Below are 22125 nucleotides of genomic sequence, written 5' to 3' on the forward strand. Positions count from 1 at the left end.
CCTTGTTTCGACTCAGGGCTTTCAGTGCTCTGTCAAACTCTTCACACAGCATCGTATCTCCCATTTCATCATCATCTACATCCTCTTCCATTTCCATAATATTGTCCTCAAGTGCATCGCCCTTGTATAGACCATCTATATACTCCTTCCACCTTTCTGCTTTCCCTTCTTTGCTTAGAACTGGGTTTCCATCTGAGCTCTTGATGTTCATACAAGTGGTTCTCTTATCTCCAAAAGTCTCTTTAATTTTCCTGTAGGCAGTATCTATCTTACCCCTAGTGAGATAAGCCTCTACACCCTTACATTTGTCCTCTAGCCATCCCTGCTTAGCCATTTTGCACTTCCTGTCGATCTCATTTTTGAGACGTTTGTATTCCTTTTTGCCTGCTTCATTTACTGCATTTTTATATTTTCTCCTTTCATCAATTAAATTCAATATTTCTTCTGTTACCCAAGGATTTCTACTAGCCCTCGTCTTTTTACCTACTTGATCCTCTGCTGCCTTCACTACCTCATCCCTCAAAGCTACCCATTCTTCTTCTACTGTATTTCTTTCCCCCATTCCTGTCAATTGTTCCCTTATGCTCTCCCTGAAACTCTGTACAACCTCTGGTTCTTTCAGTTTATCCAGGTCCCATCTCCTTAAGTTCCCACCTTTTTGCAGTTTCTTCAGTTTTAATCATGAATGTTCCTCAGAGCATAGTGGAGTCATTGCCAGCTTGTCTCCATCCTACTGTACAGATGTCGAGGAGCTGTTACCTTGGAAGACTACATATTCATGCCCTCCGATTGGTATGATGAACAAGGTATCGGGATTCAGCAGACCCTGCTATGCTGTGCCACTGCACTATTGTCCAGTGCCAATGGTTACGTGCCTATTTCAGTGATAGCTGCCAATGTTGTGGTGTTAACATTGGCACATGGGTAGGTGGTCAGCTGCGGAGCCTAATCTTTAGGAGTGTTCGGTACACTGTGTATTCATACACACTTGTACTCTGTCTGCCATTAAAGTCTGCGTCATCTGTAATGAGGGGTGGCCACCCAACCCCAAGATGCCTAAACTTGGTTTCACTGTGGTTTTGTCACGTGTTGAAGACACTCACCACAACCTTTCTCGAACATCCGACAAGTCATGGGGGTTCTGAAAGGCTCATTCCAAACCTCTGGGCCACCACAATCTGACATTGGTCAAACTTAGATTCATTGTGCGCCTTCCGCATTCTACGCACATATAGCACACTTACTGATAATACATGCACCATGTGTGTGTCTGACTAGCAGTCATTCCCCACCTGGTGATGCTGCTATTGCCTGGACAGGTTTATGTCGATAGTAGGTTGGTGAGCATAATGTTCTGACCGATTGGTGTACATGGTCATCCACCAGCTGTAATTGCCTTAAGTCGATGATCTTTTCATTTCCCAAAGTTAAGTTCGTTTCCTTCATTTATTGAACCAGTTTTTGGCACTGTTTCTTAACAGGATAGTCAGAGCATCAGCTGTGACGCTTGTATTACATGACTGTCACAATACCATACTTTTTTTTTAAAATAATTCTGCTGTTGTGATATCATACTGGACTTTTTGTACATTAAAAGCTTTGTATCACAAACAAAACTTAGGATTTTGCAGTTAAATTGTCTACATTGGCTGCATAGGAGTTATTTTAAATCTGTTATTCTGGATGTTCGCATTGTTAACCACAATTTGTGTATAACATCATGGAAGCAAGTACTCCCAAACAGCTGCATATAATGGTTTGTATCACAGGTCATGAAGACACTGTATAACATGACAATAGTTACAGGGTGCAATGGAAGATGAGAATGTGGCCAGATACTCATCTTGCATAATCAGTTTAAAACAGGTCATATACAGTTGTTGTGAACATGACTACTAAACTACAGCCTATTAACCAAGGATTATTTGTGTCAATACATTTTGCATTGTAAACAAGTGTTAGTTCTAGAGAAGGCTACTGGTAAATGTTTTTTTATTAATTATGTTATATATATTAAAAGATTTTTACATGTTAATTATTGATTTATTTGATTACAGGCATGGTATACAGGAGCGAGTGTTTCGTTTGGAATTTGTGAGCAATCAGGATTTTACCGATAGTGAGTTTAACAAATGGAGAGAAACGTGTGCCTTACAAGGTGTATCTCTGCCTACTCAGGAGGACCTTGAACAAAAACTGAAAGATATAAAGGAAGCAATGATTTATGAATTTAAAGAAGAAGATATAGAAAAAGTAAGTATCTGTTGCCCTTTTTTCCGTACTGGGGCTGCCCACATTGTACAAGTTATACTTACATATACTTACCCTAGTAAACATATCAATTTTGTTTTCTCTTCATTGCACTCTTGTACTAGGACTGATGAAATGTGATAAGTCAAGTTTTAATGTTAGATAAATCGTATACACAGGTCTCCATCCCAGTAGCACAACACATTCTTTACTTTCAAGCTTTGTGTATCTCCCTTCAGTAGCCATTTTATCGCCATACCAACAAGACACGATGAATGCCCGGTCATACCCTGAAGAGATTACGCTGACCAGTGTGATTAAAACAATACTGGTATCTGTGGAGGAATGTAACATTGTGTGCCTAGGTTAATATTGGGATTCGTGTCAGTCAGTAGTTACATAGATGTTGGAGTGATCAACTCCCAGTGAGACAATGGCAGTGCCTGTGAAAAAAGAAGGCAAGTTGAAGTTTTATATGCTGGTACCTGACAAGGTTTTGTGACAGACTGCCTACTACCTAATAATGTTTCCTGAAGAAGAGAGAAGTGCTTGTCGTGAAGAGATGAATAGTGTCATTTTCAGAAGGGGTTTTCAACATCGCAAGCAACAGGGGTATGTCTTTTATGTGGATAACGCCCTGAATCAGTCTTATTTATGATGACACCTACTTCTACAACAAGGAAAAATGAAATTATTCATGCATTAAACTATAGAATATGTATCTTTGAAAAGATCTGAGGAAGGTTAAATTGATGAAAATTGTGACACATTTCTCATCACAGATTGATGGAATTGCTAAAGTACATGGGCGTGAAATCATATGCATACCTCCATATCACTGTCATTTCAAACAGTGAAAAATCCAGGATGGAATGTAACAGTATTATGAAAAGGGTAGTTCCTACTCACCATATAGCGGAGATGCTCACTTTCTGATAGTCTTTTTGTCATGTCTGTGTGTGGCTCATCGCAGTTCTGTTGGCCATCACATTAATCAGATCCCAGCATTACTGAGACTTTGTGGTCTGCATTGGAGAGAAGAGTGACTGATTGCTATCCACCTCAATCATCGTTGCCTGAACTTGGCACTTTTCAGCAGGATGAATAGTATAAGATTCCCTTCTAAATCAGACGAGACCTGTATTTATCCATTCCTATATGATTGGAAGCTGTTTTGAGTGGCATATGTTTTTGTACATGTGTTGTATTCTTGGTGTTTAGATATTTTTGTCCACACCCAGTAGTCCTTTGCAGTTTTTGAGGTGATCTGTTATATCTAGTAACTGAAAATGAATTTATGAATCTTAGATACAAACTTCATGATGTGTTTTGTTTTTGCCATTAGAGTACACAAGTCGTAGAGACTGGGGTAGCGTGAACTTTCAGTACTAGTCATTTATCTCGCAGACAATATTGTGGGGTGTGGGCATACAATTTCTTATTAAAGGTGACTGTAATGTTAACCAAAGTGCACTTAAATTTAATTACTGTTGGGGATAAACAGTAGTTTGCCCAAGTATGAGTCCAGGTTTCAGCCAAAATATTTGAGTAGATGGGATAACATTTGGCAAAAAAGTGTGTTGTAGAACAACAAACCGAATAACACATTTTTTTTTTGTTTCAAATTACTTTCAAGAATCGAATTTTTGAATGTAAGTTACAGGTGCACCACAGTGCTTTCAGAGGCACACAGTTACAGCAGTCAAATCTGATATGACATGGTAGTAAGTTATTCTAGAGTGGAGTAACCTATCAGTTAAACAGAGCTAATATTAATAATAAGCAATAAAGGAAGGGATTGGCTTACAACCCTACAGATGTAGATGTAGTGCAGAGTAGAGTCACAGTTGTAGAATTGGTCATTTACGCCTTCAGACTCATTCGTAAGCTCATTACTGCTGTTTCACACATTTAGAGCCACAAGGTGCTATGGGGCAAGAGCCAGCAACAGACATCTGGCACAGTGAGTCTGCAAGGTGCCACTTTGCTCACTCTAAAGTGCCATTTGAACAGTGCTTCAGTGGAGGATAATGTTCTACAAATGTCAGCAAATGGAACATAGGGTCAGCTGCAAGTACCTAGACTTAGCCAGGGTAAAATCTGCTGGAATAATTTGAAGGTGCTAGTTGTTTAATTGTATTAGGAATTTGCATCATTTCGTGTTGGATGAACAAGGTGCCAAGCTAATGTTACCAGATTTTCCTGAAATTTTCTATTTTTATTCTTACAATAGTTTGAAATGACACTGACTAAGTTTTATTTGCAAGCTTCTGTTAATTTTTGAAACATATGTTTAAATTATCTAAACTGAAGCATCTCTTTCATGGGTAGTCTTATTTAAGTCAAGCTCCTCAGTGCCATGTAAAGTTAAAGATATGAAGTTTTATTTATTTATTTATTATTCCATATAAATCTCTTTCTCAATACATACATCGTACACAGGATATTGGACAGAATACCTTTTTATCTATTTGTTCTTCAAACATCAAACATACATCATCTAAATTTTTATAACAAATTCGATCTATACAGTTAATAATTACAAATTTTATATTTATAACTAATTTCTACAATTAGAGAGACAGATTACATTTTTTCTTGCATAAGATACTGAGAGACTGAATAGTAGCAGTTTTTCAGAAGGTAGGCTGTCACAGGCTTTTTAAAGCTCTTTACTTCAGGAAGAGATTTTATATGTCTTGGTAATCTGTTGGATAGTTTTGTTCCTGCATGATATACATCTTTTGGGCATAATGTGGTGTTCCAATGACTTAACATGTTTGTCACTGTCTGACCTGGTACTGTTATCATAGACACTTTTGGTTTGAGAAAAAAGGTTTTCTTTTCTCTGTGTACTTTTTTTGAACTATGAACAGACGTTTGGAACAGTAATAAGATGTTAGTTTTTTTTCTTTGTGGTGAAACAAAAATGAATGTAAATTAAATTTTGAGAACAGATTCAGAAGAAGCATTCCTGTGATTTCATTGAACAATTTTAATAACTTTTCTTATTTTCAAGGACGATGATGGTTCAAACCTTCGTCCGGCCATCCTGATTTAGGTTTTCCATGATATCCCTCAATCGCTTCAGCTCAGGCAAAAGCCGGGATGTTTCCTTTAAAAGGGTATGGCCAACTTCCTTCCCTAACCCCATGGGACTGATGAGCTCACTGTTTGGTCTGCTCCCCCAGGTCAACCAACCAACCTTATTTTTGAAAGGAACTGTCCACCTAGTTTTGACTTCGGACCATTATGGGAATAATCACCATAATATTTCCCTCCGCTGTTTTCTTGTCTTGTATTTTGGAAAAAAATTGCTTCATTATTTTAGAGAGTTGAGAGAGCTATGGGCTGTATTTGACATAAAAATGTTTGTTAATGATATTTTTAATTTTATATTGTGGTCCTGTGGGTTGCTTTCAGCACTAAAGAGAAGAAAGCACTGCAGGCATGATAAGAAGGAGTGCAAAAATATCAGACTTCTGACATAAAGAACAGTTTTAAGAACAATAAAGAGACAACCAGAGACAAATGTGTGTATTGGATCTATGGTTCTTCAACATTGTCAATAGAGAAATATTTATTAGTCTCTCCCAATAACTAATCTGAATCGATGTGTGAGTATACAAGAGGGTTTTCCTTCTCTAGGAACGGTGTCCATGTATATTCAAGGATTTATTTGAGAAAATGTCTGAGATAGATGTAACTGCTCTGAAATTTAATGCCAAACATAAATAAAACTCTTTAACTTCACAAATTTCTCCTATTTGCTGTGCATGGCATAAATACAGCCGTAAGGCACTTGTTAGATGAAAAGTTGCTTCATAAAGAGCTGCGTGAAAATGAAAATTTGGTTCAGGCTATGTGTAGAATAGTGACGTTTGTGAAACGATATGGTGTTGTGGCAAGATTAGAAAAAAAAATTACATCAAGATGTTGAAGCTAGATGGAGTAGTATCTACGTGATGTTGAATTCAGTTTCTTCGGAAATGAAACACATTGAGAATTTACTGTTGGAGGAAAAAGAAGCAGGAACAAACATCACCCAGATGTACTGGACATTGTAATTAAATTTCTGGACTGTTATAAAGAAGCTATAAATGAGTTGGAGGGTTAAAAAAGCTGACCTTGCGTTTTTGTAGTGACCATTTAGTCTACTAGATTCATCTCAGAGATGTCAAGGCAGCAGTGAAATTGCTGAAAGGGTGCGATGAAGCCTTCGTAAAAGGGGAAGTTGTTAATCTACTGCAGAAATCTCATGACATGGCTATTTTCTTTCTTAATCCTTGTATCAAGGGACTCGGAGTCCTGAGTGAGGAAAAGAAAGAACATAATTATCCAACTTTTCATTATAAATATTAAGAGTGATTGGTACTCACTGCTTAGAGGAGGTGCTGAACAGCAGGCAGGCACATTCAGTATTAGACTGTTTGATTTTAGCTACACACAACTCACCCACACATGACCACTGTTGTCTCTGGGTGCTGTGGTCCCGCTGTTCGTCAAAAGTTAGATAACACAGTTGTAAAAGAAGAGAGAAACATCTGTTCCCTCTCCTATAAAGAGATTCGAGAGCTAGTGCTCATAAATTTCTAAGCATAAATATGAACTGAAGATATATTTGAACACAGATGGCCCAGGTTATGGCGTCGAGTGTGTTGGCTTGGTGCAAGGCCAAGCCTCTGCCTTGTCTAGATTCTCCAGAGTTGTGAAAGAGGAAAAATCTATGTTAATGGCTATACTTACATAATAAACATGTAATGTACAGCCCTATATTCTGAAATTGTTGGAAAGGTACTTTTTATGCTCTTGACATGTAAGAGTAGCTGCCATGTAACTACTGCATTAAGAGAACTGAATCTGTTGTATGTCCTAATTATCTTGTATTTTTAATTTTATATTACATTTAGGTATCTTGAAAAATATTACTAATAATTAGGGACCAGAAAAATTCGCACTTTTCTATAAATGTGAAATCAATGTGAATTTGCCTCAAAATGTGAAAACGTGAAATTTCTTAATAGGCGCTGTTTCATAGAGAATTGTATCCAGATGGGCTGTTTATTACAGATAGTTTGAAATAGCTTTATTTTATGTGGACAATATCGATAATGTTAGCAGTTAATGCCGAAGCCCAATTTGGAAAGATAATGTGCACAAGAACTTACTTGCAAAAAAAGTGTACGAATGTAACAATGTATCAGTGTGCCGTGCCGATTGTGGCCGGCGGATTTTTTAATCTTAAAATTGGGCTGGAAAAGACAAATAATGACCAGAAACGCCTTATACCGGTGACACATTCACTTAACTGGTGGGAAAATGCTGCTGCTTTTCAACAGAACAATCATTTTTGAAAGCTTAAATACAGCCAAACAAAGAAAATGATGACCATTTTGGAAGAAAAAGGGGTTGAAGGTTTTGCAAAAGTAAATATTCTAGTCAAAAAGTTCCCAGTCAGCAATTTTTTTTAAGTCAGTTTCAGAGCACTAATAGTTTGTGTCTTCACTTATGTAGCATGACAACCTTTTAAATTTATGCGTTTAATCATTTACAAGCAAAAAAATAGATACAAATTTTTCCAAAAATAGATGCTCTGTTTTCTAGTCCCTATTAATAATTCATGAGACAGAATGCTGGTGGTCAGTATTAACCTTCAGTATGCAAAGTGTGTAGTAGTGGTCTCTCTCTCTCACACACACACACACACACACACACACACACACACACACACACAAATGTACGTATGTGCACGCGCAATAGTTCCTTCCTTGAGGAAGAAAGAGGGATATTGTGGGTAGTGGGGATAAAGAGTAATGCAGGTCACAGTCTAGGATGAGAGGAACCAACCGGTGGTGAGATCAGAGGTAGACAAAAATACAGTTATAAAATGATTTCATTAATTAATCATACCAGACAATAAATTTTGCTTATAAGCGAATGCTCAGTGAACGAAAACTATAGCCATTTTCTGATACTACACTGTTCCTGAACAACAGGGCAAAAAATGTGAAGAGCAAAATGTTATGACATTCAAACAATGTCTGTATTAAACACTTATTTGTCATGCATGCAGTTTTCATTGTGTTTAGTTAGTTGTGAAATTTTGCCGGTTTCCCTTTTACTAAAAGTATGTTTGAACTGCCTCAGTTGTGATGTCTTGTTCTCGATCTAGGAGTTTCCTGCTACGCCACATACGAACAGCTGTCGAGGTCATTAGTAATGAGTAAGTTTGATGCGCATTGGGCCTGCCTCAGCACAGTCGTGTGTACTTTCTGTAGTTCTTGCTGCCTCAAATAAATGGCCTTAGGCAGATGAGGGCAACACTTTAATGCCCTGACCAAGATTTGGCAGTGTACAACAAAAAACAGCTATAAAAAAGATTTTCCTCAAAATTAAAATTTTAGCTTTATTTGTCGTACAATGAAAATTGTTCAGATATTTTGTCAGCTCCAATTCCTTTGACTTTGTTACTTGATTAAGATGGTTCCTATTGACACCAAAGCTAAATATGTTAATTTATGTGAAAGGTCGTATTAAGCATATTGCAGCAAATTTTCTAGCAGTAGGTGACATGTTATTCGCCTATGTACTGTTTAGTGCTAGAATTCCGTGTACCCTGCCTTTACACAGGATGTACACTCCTGGAAATGGAAAAAAGAACACATTGACACCGGTGTGTCAGACCCACCATACTTGCTCCGGACACTGCGAGAGGGCTGTACAAGCAATGATCACACGCACGGCACAGCGGACACACCAGGAACCGCGGTGTTGGCCGTCGAATGGCGCTAGCTGCGCAGCATTTGTGCACCGCCGCCGTCAGTGTCAGCCAGTTTGCCGTGGCATACGGAGCTCCATCGCAGTCTTTAACACTGGTAGCATGCCGCGACAGCGTGGACGTGAACCGTATGTGCAGTTGACGGACTTTGAGCGAGGGCGTATAGTGGGCATGCGGGAGGCCGGGTGGACGTACCGCCGAATTGCTCAACACGTGGGGCGTGAGGTCTCCACAGTACATCGATGTTGTCGCCAGTGGTCGGCGGAAGGTGCACGTGCCCGTCGACCTGGGACCGGACCGCAGCGACGCACGGATGCACGCCAAGACCGTAGGATCCTACGCAGTGCCGTAGGGGACCGCACCGCCACTTCCCAACAAATTAGGGACACTGTTGCTCCTGGGGTATCGGCGAGGACCATTCGCAACTGTCTCCATGAAGCTGGGCTACGGTCCCGCACACCGTTAGGCAGTCTTCCGCTCACGCCCCAACATCGTGCAGCCCTCCTCCAGTGGTGTCGCGACACGCGTGAATGGAGGGACGAATGGAGACGTGTTGTCTTCAGCGATGAGAGTCGCTTCTGCCTTGGTGCCAATGATGGTCGTATGCGTGTTTGGCGCCGTGCAGGTGAGCGCCACAATCAGGACTGCATACGACCGAGGCACACAAGGCCAACACCCGGCATCATGGTGTGGGGAGCGATCTCCTACACTGGCCGTACACCACTGGTGATCGTCGAGGGGACACTCAATAGTGCACGGTACATCCAAACCGTCATCGAACCCATCGTTCTACCATTCCTAGACCGGCAAGGGAACTTGCTGTTCCAACAGGACAATGCACGTCCGCATGTATCCCGTGCCACCCAACGTGCTGTAGAAGGAGTAAGTCAACTACCCTGGCCAGCAAGATCTCCGGATCTGTCCCCCATTGAGCATGTTTGGGACTGGATGAAGCGTCGTCTCACGCGGTCTGCACGTCCAGCACGAACGCTGGTCCAACTGAGGCGCCAGGTGGAAATGGCATGGCAAGCCGTTCCACAGGACTACATCCAGCATCTCTACGATTGTCTCCATGGGAGAATAGCAGCCTGCATTGCTGCGAAAGGTGGATATACACTGTACTAGTGCCGACATTGTGCATGCTCTGTTGCCTGTGTCTATGTGCCTGTGGTTCTGTCAGTGTGATCATGTGATGTATCTGACCCCAGGAATGTGTCAATAAAGTTTCCCCTTCCTGGGACAATGAATTCACGGTGTTCTTATTTCAATTTCCAGGAGTGTATTTTAATATTACAGTTGATAACAACAATGAAGTAATGTTCAACCACACCATCCCCATTGAGACAGAGAGAATAATATGTAAGCGAATGTCCAGTACTCAGAATGCTTGTTACCATTTTTTAAAAAATTATTATAACTGAAGATAGATGTCCTTTAGTTTATAGAATGATTTTAAGCAGATAGCTCATCTATTTGCTACACAATTTTAGTAAGAATATTACACCTGCACTGTCATTGATTATTGTTGTTATATCCTAATAGCTATTATTATACTTTACAGATTATTCGTGAAAAAGAAAGGTTTAAGACAAATGTTTATAATTATGCAATGAAGAAAACTCAGTTGATGAAAGAGCGAGATATGGCTGCTGGGAGGTAATTATTTTATTTGAATATAATTTTTAGACACAACAGCTAACTCATAAGTGTTTACTAGTGAATAGCTTACATTTGTTATGTTGTATGAAACTGTGTGACAAATAGGAAAAGACTGGTTGAGAAAATGACATGGTGAATACGATAGTGTACTTCCATCGTAGCTTGATGTAGGCCCGTTTTAGTTTCTCATCTGTACATACATACAAATTATTTATTATGTGTGTTTGTCTGTTTAATTCAATCCCTGTCATGGTGTTAGATTATTTTAATTGATAAGATGCTTCATCGTCAAGTAACAAAGATGATTCAGCTTTGAATGTGGGGGGGGGGGGGGGGGGGGAGACAGACGTAGTGTTGTTACCTTATGTCATGTCTTCAGCAATTGTCATCATTGCAAGATACTATTTTTATTTGTTGATAGATATCTATCTTGGTGTTGCATGCCTCCATTTTCTCCTCCATTCCTCACTATCTCACTATAGAAGTTTTTATTTAAGGTTTATAAACAATCTTAGTCTGCACACTTTTTCATGACACCTTGGTGTCGTCCTAGTCCTTACTCAGTAGAAGTCAGAAAACTAGCAGTCAAAATGCCATTGTTCAGTATTCCTGTTTTTAAATTCACAGTATTAGGAAAAGAACAGTTGCTACTCAACCATATAGCAGAGATGCTGAGTCACAGATACGCACATCAAAAAGACTGTCACAATATAATAATTTTGTTGTTCCAATCTGTGACTCAGCATCTCTGCTATTTAATTAGCAGCAACTTTGTTTTTCATAACGTTGTTAATTCCATCCTGGATTTTCCGTTGTTTGTTTCTAATTTCACATTTTTGTGAAACTGCTCTCTAAGACAAGACAAATGTAGAATTACACTTCGCTGACATAAGTCATGGGATACCTCTTAATATCGTTTTGGATCTCATTTTGCCTAGCATGGTGCAGCAACTCAACATGGCATGGACTCAGCGAGTCATTAGAAGTCCCCTACAGGAATATTGAGTCGTGCTGCCTCTATATCTGTCCATAATTGTGCAAGTGTGGTGAAGCAGGATGTTGTGCATGAACTGATGTCTAGATTATGTCGTATAAATGTTTGATGGGATTCATGTCGGGCGACCTGGTTGGCCAGATCATTCGCTTGGATTGTCCAGAATGTTCTTCAAACCAGTCGTGAACAATTGTGATCCGGTGACATGGTGCATTGTCAATCTTAAAAATTCCGTTGTTGTTCAGAAACATACTAGTCCAAGAATGGCTGCAAATGGTCTACAACTAGCCAGACATAGCCCTTTCCAGTCAATGAACGGTTCAGTTGGATCAGAGGACCCAGTCCATTCCATGTAAACTCATCCCACACATCTGACCAGCCATGGTTATTCAGTCATCTAGGTTCCAGCCAGTTTGGTCATGAGCCCAGAATAGGCTCTGCAGGCGACGACTTGCTGTTAGCAAAGGCACTTACATCAGTCGTCTGCTGCCATAGCCCATTAACACCAGATTTCACCCTATGTCCTAATGGATGCATTCTTTGTACATCTCGCAACGATTTCTGTGGTTATTTCAGGCAGTGTTGCTTGTCTGTTAGCAGTGATGACTACACAGAAATGCCACTACTGTCAGTCATTAAGTGAAGGCCATCAGCCACTGCACAGTCCATTGTGAGAGCTAATGCGTGAAATTTGGTATTCTCGGCACACTATTGACACTGTCAGCTGCTGTACATTGAATTTCCTAACAATTTCCCAAATGGGATGCCCTATGCGTATAGTTCCAACTACCATTCCAGGTTCAAAATATGTTAATTCAGATTAGAAACTTTTAATATGACTCACCAGAATACAAATTCTAACTCTGCCAATGCACTGCCCTTTTATACTTTGTGTACGTGATACTACCGCCGTCTGCAAATGTGTATTTCACAATCCTGTCAGTTATGTCACCTCAAGGGTATGTGCATTTGTTGCTTAATATAGAAGTTTTCACGTAGATTGTATGAAGCGTGTAAACGTTTGTTCCTTTTAATGCTGCCTGAGATGTGCAACTTACATCCTGCACACTGCTCCTCTCACGCAGTATTCGGTGTGTGTGTGTGTGTGTGTGTGGGGGGGGGGGGGGGGGGGGGATTTACTCCCTGTGGTCCCTGCTGCCCTGATGTGCTGTGCATCACAAGAACAAACTTGCTTTAAAATTCCAATAGTTTGCTAATATGAAGGATTGTTATTGCATTTCACCCCCACTTCTTCACCAATACTACATTATGATGATGTTTCAAAACAATAGCTTATAGCTCAGATAAAAGTTTATGGGAGTAATTTTTTTCACATGGTACCTTGAAATGTGATAGGTAAGATGCCAAATAATTATGGTACAGTTCACATTAAGCCATTGTGGCTTGTGAAAGTCATTGTCTGCTGTATTGTGATGTATTGATTTTCCTCTCATTTTGTATTTTTCTCTGTAGCAATTCCTGGTTTTATTATAAAAATATGGGCTTGGAATACCAATAACCTGTTCAGTATATTTCATATTTTATGTTCCCCCTTCTTTTTTTGCAGGGGTGATGAAGAAGAGGCAGCAAGGATTCAGCAGAAACTCCAAGAGTTGGAAGAAAGAGCTGAAGAACTTGACAAATTACGAACATCGACTATTTCCAGTATTAGTTATATCAATGATCGTAACCGCAAGAAAAATGTTGAAGAAGCAGAGAAGGCCATAATGGTGAGTTGGATAAAAAAAGTTTCTTGTGGACCACTGTCAAGCAGGGAAAAAAGTAATGCTTTTCCAAAAGTCTCTTTTTTTTCTGGCTCCAAGGCAACAAGCTGTGTATCATGAGAATCATTCTTATGTACTAAGCTGTATACTATGATTAAATTGCTGCTGAAATTGAAATATGTAGTTACTTAATATGGTTTTATAGATTTGGCCCCACAGTAACACTGACATTGAACATACTCTGAAGAAAAAAGCTTTAAATTAAATCTTCTGAAAGCATGCAGATCTTACCTTACACATGGTGTATACAACCAGGGAGATCCGGTAAAAAACCGGCAATTTTTTAGAATTCCATGATCTATTAATTGTTTTAGTTTTCAGTTAATTTTTTTAAAATTCTGACTGGTAAGAAATAATACTGCATCAATAAAACATTAACGAGAGGAGAAAAAAAAAAACGAAAATAAAACTAAAATTGCAAAGGAAATGCACCATATACAAGAACAAAACACAGTGCTCGTATAGGTACAAGCATATGCCAACAGCAAAATGTGTCAAAGGCTTTAGGAAGACTATGCAAATGCTTCATGCCAGCAAATTTCCTCCAGCTGTTTACATTAGATTCATTTCAGCACTTATGAGCGGGCTCTTGCGCATGCGCAGTTGAGTCACATACGAGTAATACCTTCTCCCACTTCTGGCCACAAAATGTGGCTGTTCGCTGTGTAAGCAGCAGCCGCAGCAAGCAGCAGCTAGACGCTACCGGGAAAAATTTTACTGGTGCGACCAAGCTGCCAGATTCGTGCATGCACAGCGTGCCCGTTTCTAGGAGGTGGAGGGGGGGGACAAACCCCATATTGCCATACGTGCTATAAGATAAAAACATTCACTAACTAAACTCTTCGTTTCAAATACATTGAATGCCTCAGTGGAAAAGATCAATAAAAGAAATTTCTTTAGCTAACTGACAAAAATAACTTTATTGTTATGCAAGGCGGTTAATGCTTGACTGTCAGAAAGGAGGTCTCTTACCCAGGTGGCAAGCATAAAGCGCTCACTGGTCTATCAATTATTCATATGATTTTGAAACGCATCCCTGTTGGTTGCTGAAAATTTTTGAACTCATTCTGAATGAATCATAAGTTGGTTTTTGAATGGTGCATAGTGTACGTGATGTCTCTGTCAGGGGAATCCTCGTTGCATCTAGAAATAAACTTCCCTGCACACAAAAGGGGACGGGGTGGTTGATTGGGTTTGTGAATGATCAGCATTGTTATAATTACTAGCAAGATCCATAGATTCAGACTACCAGAGTGGAAATAAACAAGTTCGCTGGACAGCCTAGATCCAGTTCTTTCCCTCTTCTTGTTGGATGTCATTTCCAGGTGAGACCCGTTTTCTTGGTGATTCATGCTGTCTGGTTATCTTTGCCAAGTTTAATTTTAGGGTCGCAGATAAATGTTTTCATTTACTACTTTCAGAGCATAGTTTTCAGTGAAGACAGTAATATTGACAGGACTCATGACTTAGGTCTTTTGACAGAAAATTTTTGGCCAGATTGCTACACTAGTAAGGGCCAGTTTTACAGTCCCTGGCTAGCAGCTGCTTGAGTTCTATTCTGGAAGTAGCGTGTCGCTGCGAAAGAGGATGAAATCTGTAAAGCAAAAACATTGAGATGTTTTCCATATAGTTCTTACTGCGTCACCAGGATAGACATTCAAACACGTCCTACAGAGCCAAGGTGAACAACTTACATCAGATTGTGTCTCCTTTTATAGACATCTCTCCTCATGGGAAATTTTCCAGTGATCCAGTCTTCCTTTGTTTTCACACATAGTGGCATTCTCATAAAGAAGTTGATCAAATTAGTGTATTTGCAGTCAGTGTGGGCCGTGTTCATTGCTTTCAATAGAGCCCAGGTTTTGATCATGTCGAACCCCTTCTGGTAGTCTGTGAAGGCCATGTGAAGTGGGATATCATAATCTGGACGTTTTTCTGTCAATGTGCATAGTGCTTTGAATATGGTCAGTTGTACTGAAACCTTTTCTGAATCATGCCTGTTTCATTAGGTGGTAAAAATTGAAATTTTTCTTTCGGGTGGTTCATACTGATTGTTGTTACCAGCTTGTAAAAGATAGGTAAGACTAGAATATAAAGTGTATGCTTTGCATCTCATCATAGAGAGTAGGTGCTGAGTCACATACAAGCACAATGAGAAAGGCTGCTAAAATATTAAGCTTTCAGACAAGATCCTTCTTCTGGAATGGAAAAGACATACACATTCACACAACCTTAACTCGCACACATTAGTTTTCTATTTCGGAAGAAGGAACTTGTGTGGTAGCGTAATATTTTGGCAGTCTCCATTGTTCCTGTCTGTGACTATACGGTGAGTAGCAACCTATCCTTTCCATATTGTTGTTATTCCAACCAGGATTTTCCATTGTTTGATAGATAAGACTAATAGGCTTGCAATTCTCAGTATTTGTGTAGTCACATTTATGAAAGGAGAGAATGTTGTCTGTATTTTACAGTCCACAGCTCGTGGTCTAGTGGCGTCGTCATCATTCGTTACAGTGGCTGCATTAGACTGTGTAAAAATTGGGACTTTGTACAGGTGCTGATGACTGCAGAGTTGAGTCCTTCACAAACCAGTCATCATCATCATGTATATTCCATGACTGGAATCTCCCCTTCCTCAAGATATTTATTTAATAGAATTAGGAATGCTTCTTCTAGTCTCTCTTCTACAATTTTAAGCATCTCCTCTTGATCTGATCTTTGCCTGGTGCCTTACAAGTATTGAGTTAGTTCAGAACTGTTTCAATTTCATTCCAATTCTTCCAGTCCCACATTCATTACAGATGTTAATGATTCATCTTGCTGGCTTTGTCTTGTGACTGATTGTACAGTTTCTGATAAGTCTTTGTCAATTTATATAATTTCCTCTCTTTCAGTAACAACTGCTTCTCTGCCATTCCAAATTTTGTGGATGATTAGCTTGCCTTTAGGTTGACTGGAATGGAAGACTCATGTTTACATGGTTTTTCATGGTCTCCTTGATCAGTATTGTGTTTTGTGTTCTCTAGGTCTCTTCTGGTCACCTTCTTAATGTTTCTGTTGAGGCCTCTGTATTTGGGCGAGTCTTCTTCAATGTTTCTTCTTTGTACTACACGGAAGTGCCAAAGAAGCTGGTATAGGCACACACGTTCAAATACAGAGATACGTAAACAAGCAGTGTACGGAGCTGCGATCAGCAACGCCTATAAAAGACAACAAGTGTCTGCCGCAGCTGTTAGATCAGTTACTGATGTTACAATGGCAGGTTATCACGATTTAAGTGAGTTTGATTGTGGTGTTACAGTAGGCGCACGAGCAATGGAACACAGCACCTCCGAATTAGTGATGAAGTGGGGATTTTCCCGTATGACCATTTCACAAGTATACCATGATTATCAGGAATCTGGTTAAACATCAAATTTGCGACATCGCTGTGCGGAAAAAGATCCAGCAAGAACAGGACCAATGATGACTGAAGAGAATTGTTCATGACAGAAGTGCAATCCTTCTGCAGACTGCTCCAGATTTCAGTGCTGGGACATCAAAAAGTGACAGCGTGCGAACCATTCAATGAAACATTATCAGCATGGGCTTTCGGAGCCAAAGGCCCACTTGTGTACCCTTGATGACTGCATGACACAAAGCTTTATGCCTTGCTTGGGACTGTTAACATAGACTTTGGACTGTTAATGACTGGAAACATGTTGCCTGGTCGGACGAGTCTTACTTCAAATTGTATGGAGCGGATGGACATGAATGGGTATGGAGACAACCTTGTGAATCCATGGACCCTGCATGTCAGCAGGGACTGTTCAAGTTGGTGGAGGCTCTGTAATGGTGTGGGGCGTGTGTAGTTGAGTGATATGGGACCCCTGATTCATCTAGATATGACTCGAGACAGGTGACACATACATAAGCATCCTGTCTGATCAACTGCATCCACTCATGTCCATTGTGAGTTCCGACGTACTTGGGCAATTCCAGCAGGACAATGCAACACCTCACACATCCAGAATTGCTACAGAGTGGCTCGATGAACTCTCTTCTGAGTTTAAACATTTCCATTAGCCACCAAACTCCCTAGACATGAACATTATTGAGCATATCTGGGATACCTTGCAACGTGCTGTTCAGAAGAGATCTCGACTGCCATGTACTCTTACGGATTTATGGACAGCCCTGCAGGATTCATGGTGTCAGTTCCCTCCAGCACTACTCCAGACATTAGTAGAGTCCATGCCACGTTGTTGCAGCACTTCTCCGTGCTTGCGGGGGTCCTACACGATATTAGGCAAGTGTACCAGTTTCTTTGGCTCTTCAGTGTATAAGCTGTTGTGTTTTGAGCCTGAAAGATGCACCAGAATATATGCTTATAATAATTAATCTTTATTAACAACAGACTGTTTTGGCATTTAGTACCATTGCCGAGCAGATGTGAATAAAATTTTGGCAGGAACATGTATAATTGTGAATGTCCTTTATGTTAAATTGACTATATTGTACTCACATCTGGAATGATGTGATGTCCATAATTATGCCGTTGCTTTGAGATAGCTTGTGCAATGAACCACATAAACGTCGGGTTGATGTATGCTTTCTGTCCCCATTGAACAGCTCTGCAAGGAGGGTCAGTATGGAGTTCGATTGAGTGCTTTGGGTGGCTACTGGGTCTGACATGGGTTTGGTTTCTGTAAGTGCTATTGGTAATCTGATTTCACTAGGCATGGTCTGTATCTCTGTAGGAAAGGGAAGGGTAAATTCACTGGGTTGATTGCAAAATCCTTAAGAAGTCTGCTGAAACTCATGGGAGTACCGCTTTCTTAGGTTAGGATCAGTGCCCAGTGATATAATGTTGAAAGGAATAAGGCACAGTAAGAAGCTCAGGCAGGCTGGTACTAAAGATGTTAAAACATTCTCAAAAAAGTACGATGAGAAACAGTGTTAGTGTATTGCATCAGAATACCAGGATTAAAAAAACAAAGAAAATAAATGTCTTGTTTGTTTGGAAGATTTGGAAACACAGAATGCAATAGATGTGCTATGCTTCTCCGAGCATCATACAGTGACAGATACGTAAAAGGTAAATGCAAGTGAATTTATGCTTTCAGCACATGTAACAGTGTGACAATATGGAAAAATGGAGTTGCCATATATGTTAAAAATTATCATAGTGTGGAAAATTAGGAAACTAAAAAAAAATTGTGTAGAGCAGTGTATAGAGGCATGTAGCTGTGTGCTTAAACTAAATGATGGTAATTTTATAATTGTAACTGTGCATAGGACCCCATTGGGAAATTTTCAGTGATTTCTGAAAAGCTTGGATTCCTTATTGTGATGTCAGTCAGACAGGGGGAAGCAAGTTGTTATTTTTGGGGATTTCAAAGTAGATTTTATGAAAGCGTCTGATGGAAAGAATTGTCTTAAGGTATTACTCAGTTCTTTCAATTTAACATCAGTTATTGAATTTCTTACTCAGGTTATACAGGAAAGTAGCACACTAATAGATAATATTTTCATAGACCAAGATAAATTTGATCAAATAAACATTTATCCTCTTAAGAATGGTCTTTCTGATCATGCTGCACAGCTAGTTACAGTGAATGATATAGTTCCATACAGTAATGTAAAACAGTCCTCTGAAATGGTGTGTTCAGTTAGATGGGGATGATGCGTACTGGGAACCTGATGCTAATTTAAAATAGTATTTTCGAAAACAGTTCCCCTAAGAAAACAGATAAATATAATTGTAAGAAACCATGTAAAAAGAAATATCTTCTAACTGGAAAGGCAAGAAATAGTAACGACCCAAAAACAGTCAAATATTATAAAAACATCAGTACTATATTAAAGAAAGTTATTAAAAAGTCTAGTAGTATGTTTGACATCATCAACTCTGATAATGAAATGAAAACAATTTGGGATGCTGTTGAAAGGGAAACAGCACAACCAATAGCACAAGAAGACAGTATTACCATCAGATTGGATGAAAAGTTTATTAACAAAATGACTGATTGAAATATTTTTAGTAATAATTTTTTAGTGTTGTGGAGAAAGTAGGATCCCGATTTTCATTAGAAAAGGCAAAGCTATACATGGAAGAGGCAATACATATGCAATTTTATAAAACTGAAATTCTACCCACCTCTCCTTTTGAAGTAGGAAAATAATAAACTGTCACAAAAGTAAAAGGTTGCTTGGAATTGATGGCATCTCCAACAAAGTACAAAAAGCTTATTCCCGACAGACAGTAGGACTCTCAGCCACATATGAAATAGCTCACTAAAGCAGGGCATTTTTTCCTAATAGATTTAAATATGCTATTTTAAAGCATTGCATAAGAAGGGGGATAGGTTTATGCCGACTACCGCCCAATCTCACTTCTGACAGCTTTGTCCAAAACTTTTTGAAAAGTAAAGTATTAAAGAATAGCTTCATATATTTGTAAAAATAAAGTGCTAACAAAATACTACTTTGTTTTTCAGCAAGGTTTTTCAACAGAAAATAACAATATTATGAAAAGGATAGTTGCTACTCACCATATAACAGAGATACTGAGTCAGAGATAGGCACACGAAAAACACTGTCGGAAAGTGAGCTTATGGCCAAAGAGGCCTTTGTCGGGAACGCGCGCGCGCGTGCATACACACACACACACACACACACACACACACACACACACACACACACACACACACACTTGCACAAATACAACTCACACACACGACCGTCTCTGGCAGCTGAAGCCAGACAGCAAGCAGCTGTGCATGATGGGAGAGGCAACTGGGTGTTAGGGATAGGAGGAGGCTGGGCTGGGGAAGAAGAGGGAAGGCAAGGTTGGGGTGGAGGGTGGGAGCGCAGGAATGATGTGGAGAGAGGGTGGGCAGCTAGGTGCAATTAGGAGGTTAGATGTAGGGCAGTGGAGGAGGGGGGGGGGGGTAGCAGAAAATGAGGGAAGTAAGAAGACAGGTGCATTGGTGGAATGGAGGGCCGTGTAATGCTGGAATGGGACCAGAGAAGGGGCTAGAAGGGAAGGACAATGGCTAATGAAGGTTAAGAGCTGGAGAGTTACGGGAACCTTCATTAATCCTTGTCCTTCCCATCTAGACCCTTCCCTGGTCCCATTCCAGCTCTAGACAGCCCTCTATTTCATACATTCACCCAGTCTTTTTACTTCCCTCCTTCCCACCTGTCACACTCAGCGTAATCACTGAAGCTACGGCATACAGTATTTTCACCTTGCCCCATTATCTGCTGTCATTGTTCAATCGCAATTTCATTGTTTTGTGAGGTGATGTCTTCTGTGATTTTGTTGTTTTCTGGCATGATCTCTCCTGTCAGTGCCAGTATCCAATTAAAGCCAGCCTTCTGAAAACAGCATGATATTGTGCTTTCTTGCATGGAATTCCTTGCATTTCTCACAAATTGCATAGCATCCAGGATCATCGCTCTTTTTGTTGTACTTTGAAAACAAAACAGCCTCTTCCATACAAGAATTTTACTGTATTTTTGTTTCAGGAATTTTGTAATGCCTCGATAGTGGGTGAAGATGGCTTGTACATTGGCAGGAAAAAACACTACATTTTTATTACAAAGATACATCGTATCTTGAGGATGTGCTGCATGTTTGTCAATAGAGAGGGTGATTTCCCTGTGTCGGACACCCAATCCTGCATACCAAGTGCACAGATATTCCTCGGATGTATTTGTAGTTGCCCATGGTTTCGTATTAGATGTGTATTTGCATGGCAATGTCTGCACATTTTTGAAACGTCGTGGACTTGCCACTTTGCCAATTGCTAGGGGCACCCAATTTTCTGTTCCACTTGCATTGCAACACAATAGAACAGTCAGTCTCTCTTTGCTGAATTTCTCTTCTCTGAAATCAATGTCTTGGGACACAGAAGGTGAAAAAATAGGCCTGTTTTGTCTGCATTAAAAATACCATTAGGACTTTGCCTCTCAGTGATTTTTTTTTTCATGACAACAGTTTCAATATTCACGCTTCCAGTCTCATTTCAAACATATTCATATACTACATTGTCGGCTCTTAAACCTTTTGATCCAATCACTGGATGCCTTGAAATCTTAAGAGTCCCAAATTTTGTGCCAAAGGTGTAGCATAAACCACAGTTCCATCAACTGGAATGTTTGTTGTGTGAGCTTGCTTAAGCCACTTCAGTGGGAAACTTTCCAGTTCTGAAAATTGACCGTTGTGCACAAGTTTTCTTTTACTGTTTCCACCTTCCAGGTATGCAGCTTCATTTACTTTTCGCTTGCTTACTATCGTGTTTAATGTCAGTGGAGAAATGTACAGTTTTTGTGCAACATCAACACACTTCATCTGTGGATTTTCATCTATTTCCTGAATAATGTTCCACTTTCCTTCATTAGTGAACTGCCTCACTATCTTCTTATCCATCCATGGTGTATCAATAATCTTTTCAACACAAAAAGGAAATCACACACTGAGAGTTAATCAAACACCAAAGTCTCACTGTACCATATACGAACAGAGACCAGCTACTGAGTTACACTTGGTTTATAGTTTTTTTGGCCATTACATAACTACTGCCTCCGATTGGCACTTGTTGATAGGTTGCAAGTCATCAGAGCTATCGCCAGCCTTTTTACGAACTACAGTACTTCACTGTACTTCCGCT

The 22125-nt window shown here is 39.8% G+C and overlaps 1 protein-coding gene across 1 annotated transcript in view; it reads left to right on the forward strand.

Moving 5' to 3' along the window:
- The window catches only part of LOC126163101 (RNA polymerase-associated protein RTF1 homolog), a 122326-nt gene that overhangs the window by 84867 nt on the left and 15334 nt on the right, over window positions 1-22125 (forward strand). Inside the window, exons 9-11 of the mRNA XM_049920019.1 lie at window positions 2058-2253; window positions 10590-10684; window positions 13249-13411. Coding sequence (XP_049775976.1) covers window positions 2058-2253; window positions 10590-10684; window positions 13249-13411 — 454 coding nt within the window. The remainder of the gene's footprint in view (window positions 1-2057; window positions 2254-10589; window positions 10685-13248; window positions 13412-22125) is intronic.

Source organism: Schistocerca cancellata, chromosome 2, assembly GCF_023864275.1.
Source record: "Schistocerca cancellata isolate TAMUIC-IGC-003103 chromosome 2, iqSchCanc2.1, whole genome shotgun sequence".
Classification (NCBI taxonomy): domain Eukaryota; kingdom Metazoa; phylum Arthropoda; class Insecta; order Orthoptera; family Acrididae; genus Schistocerca; species Schistocerca cancellata.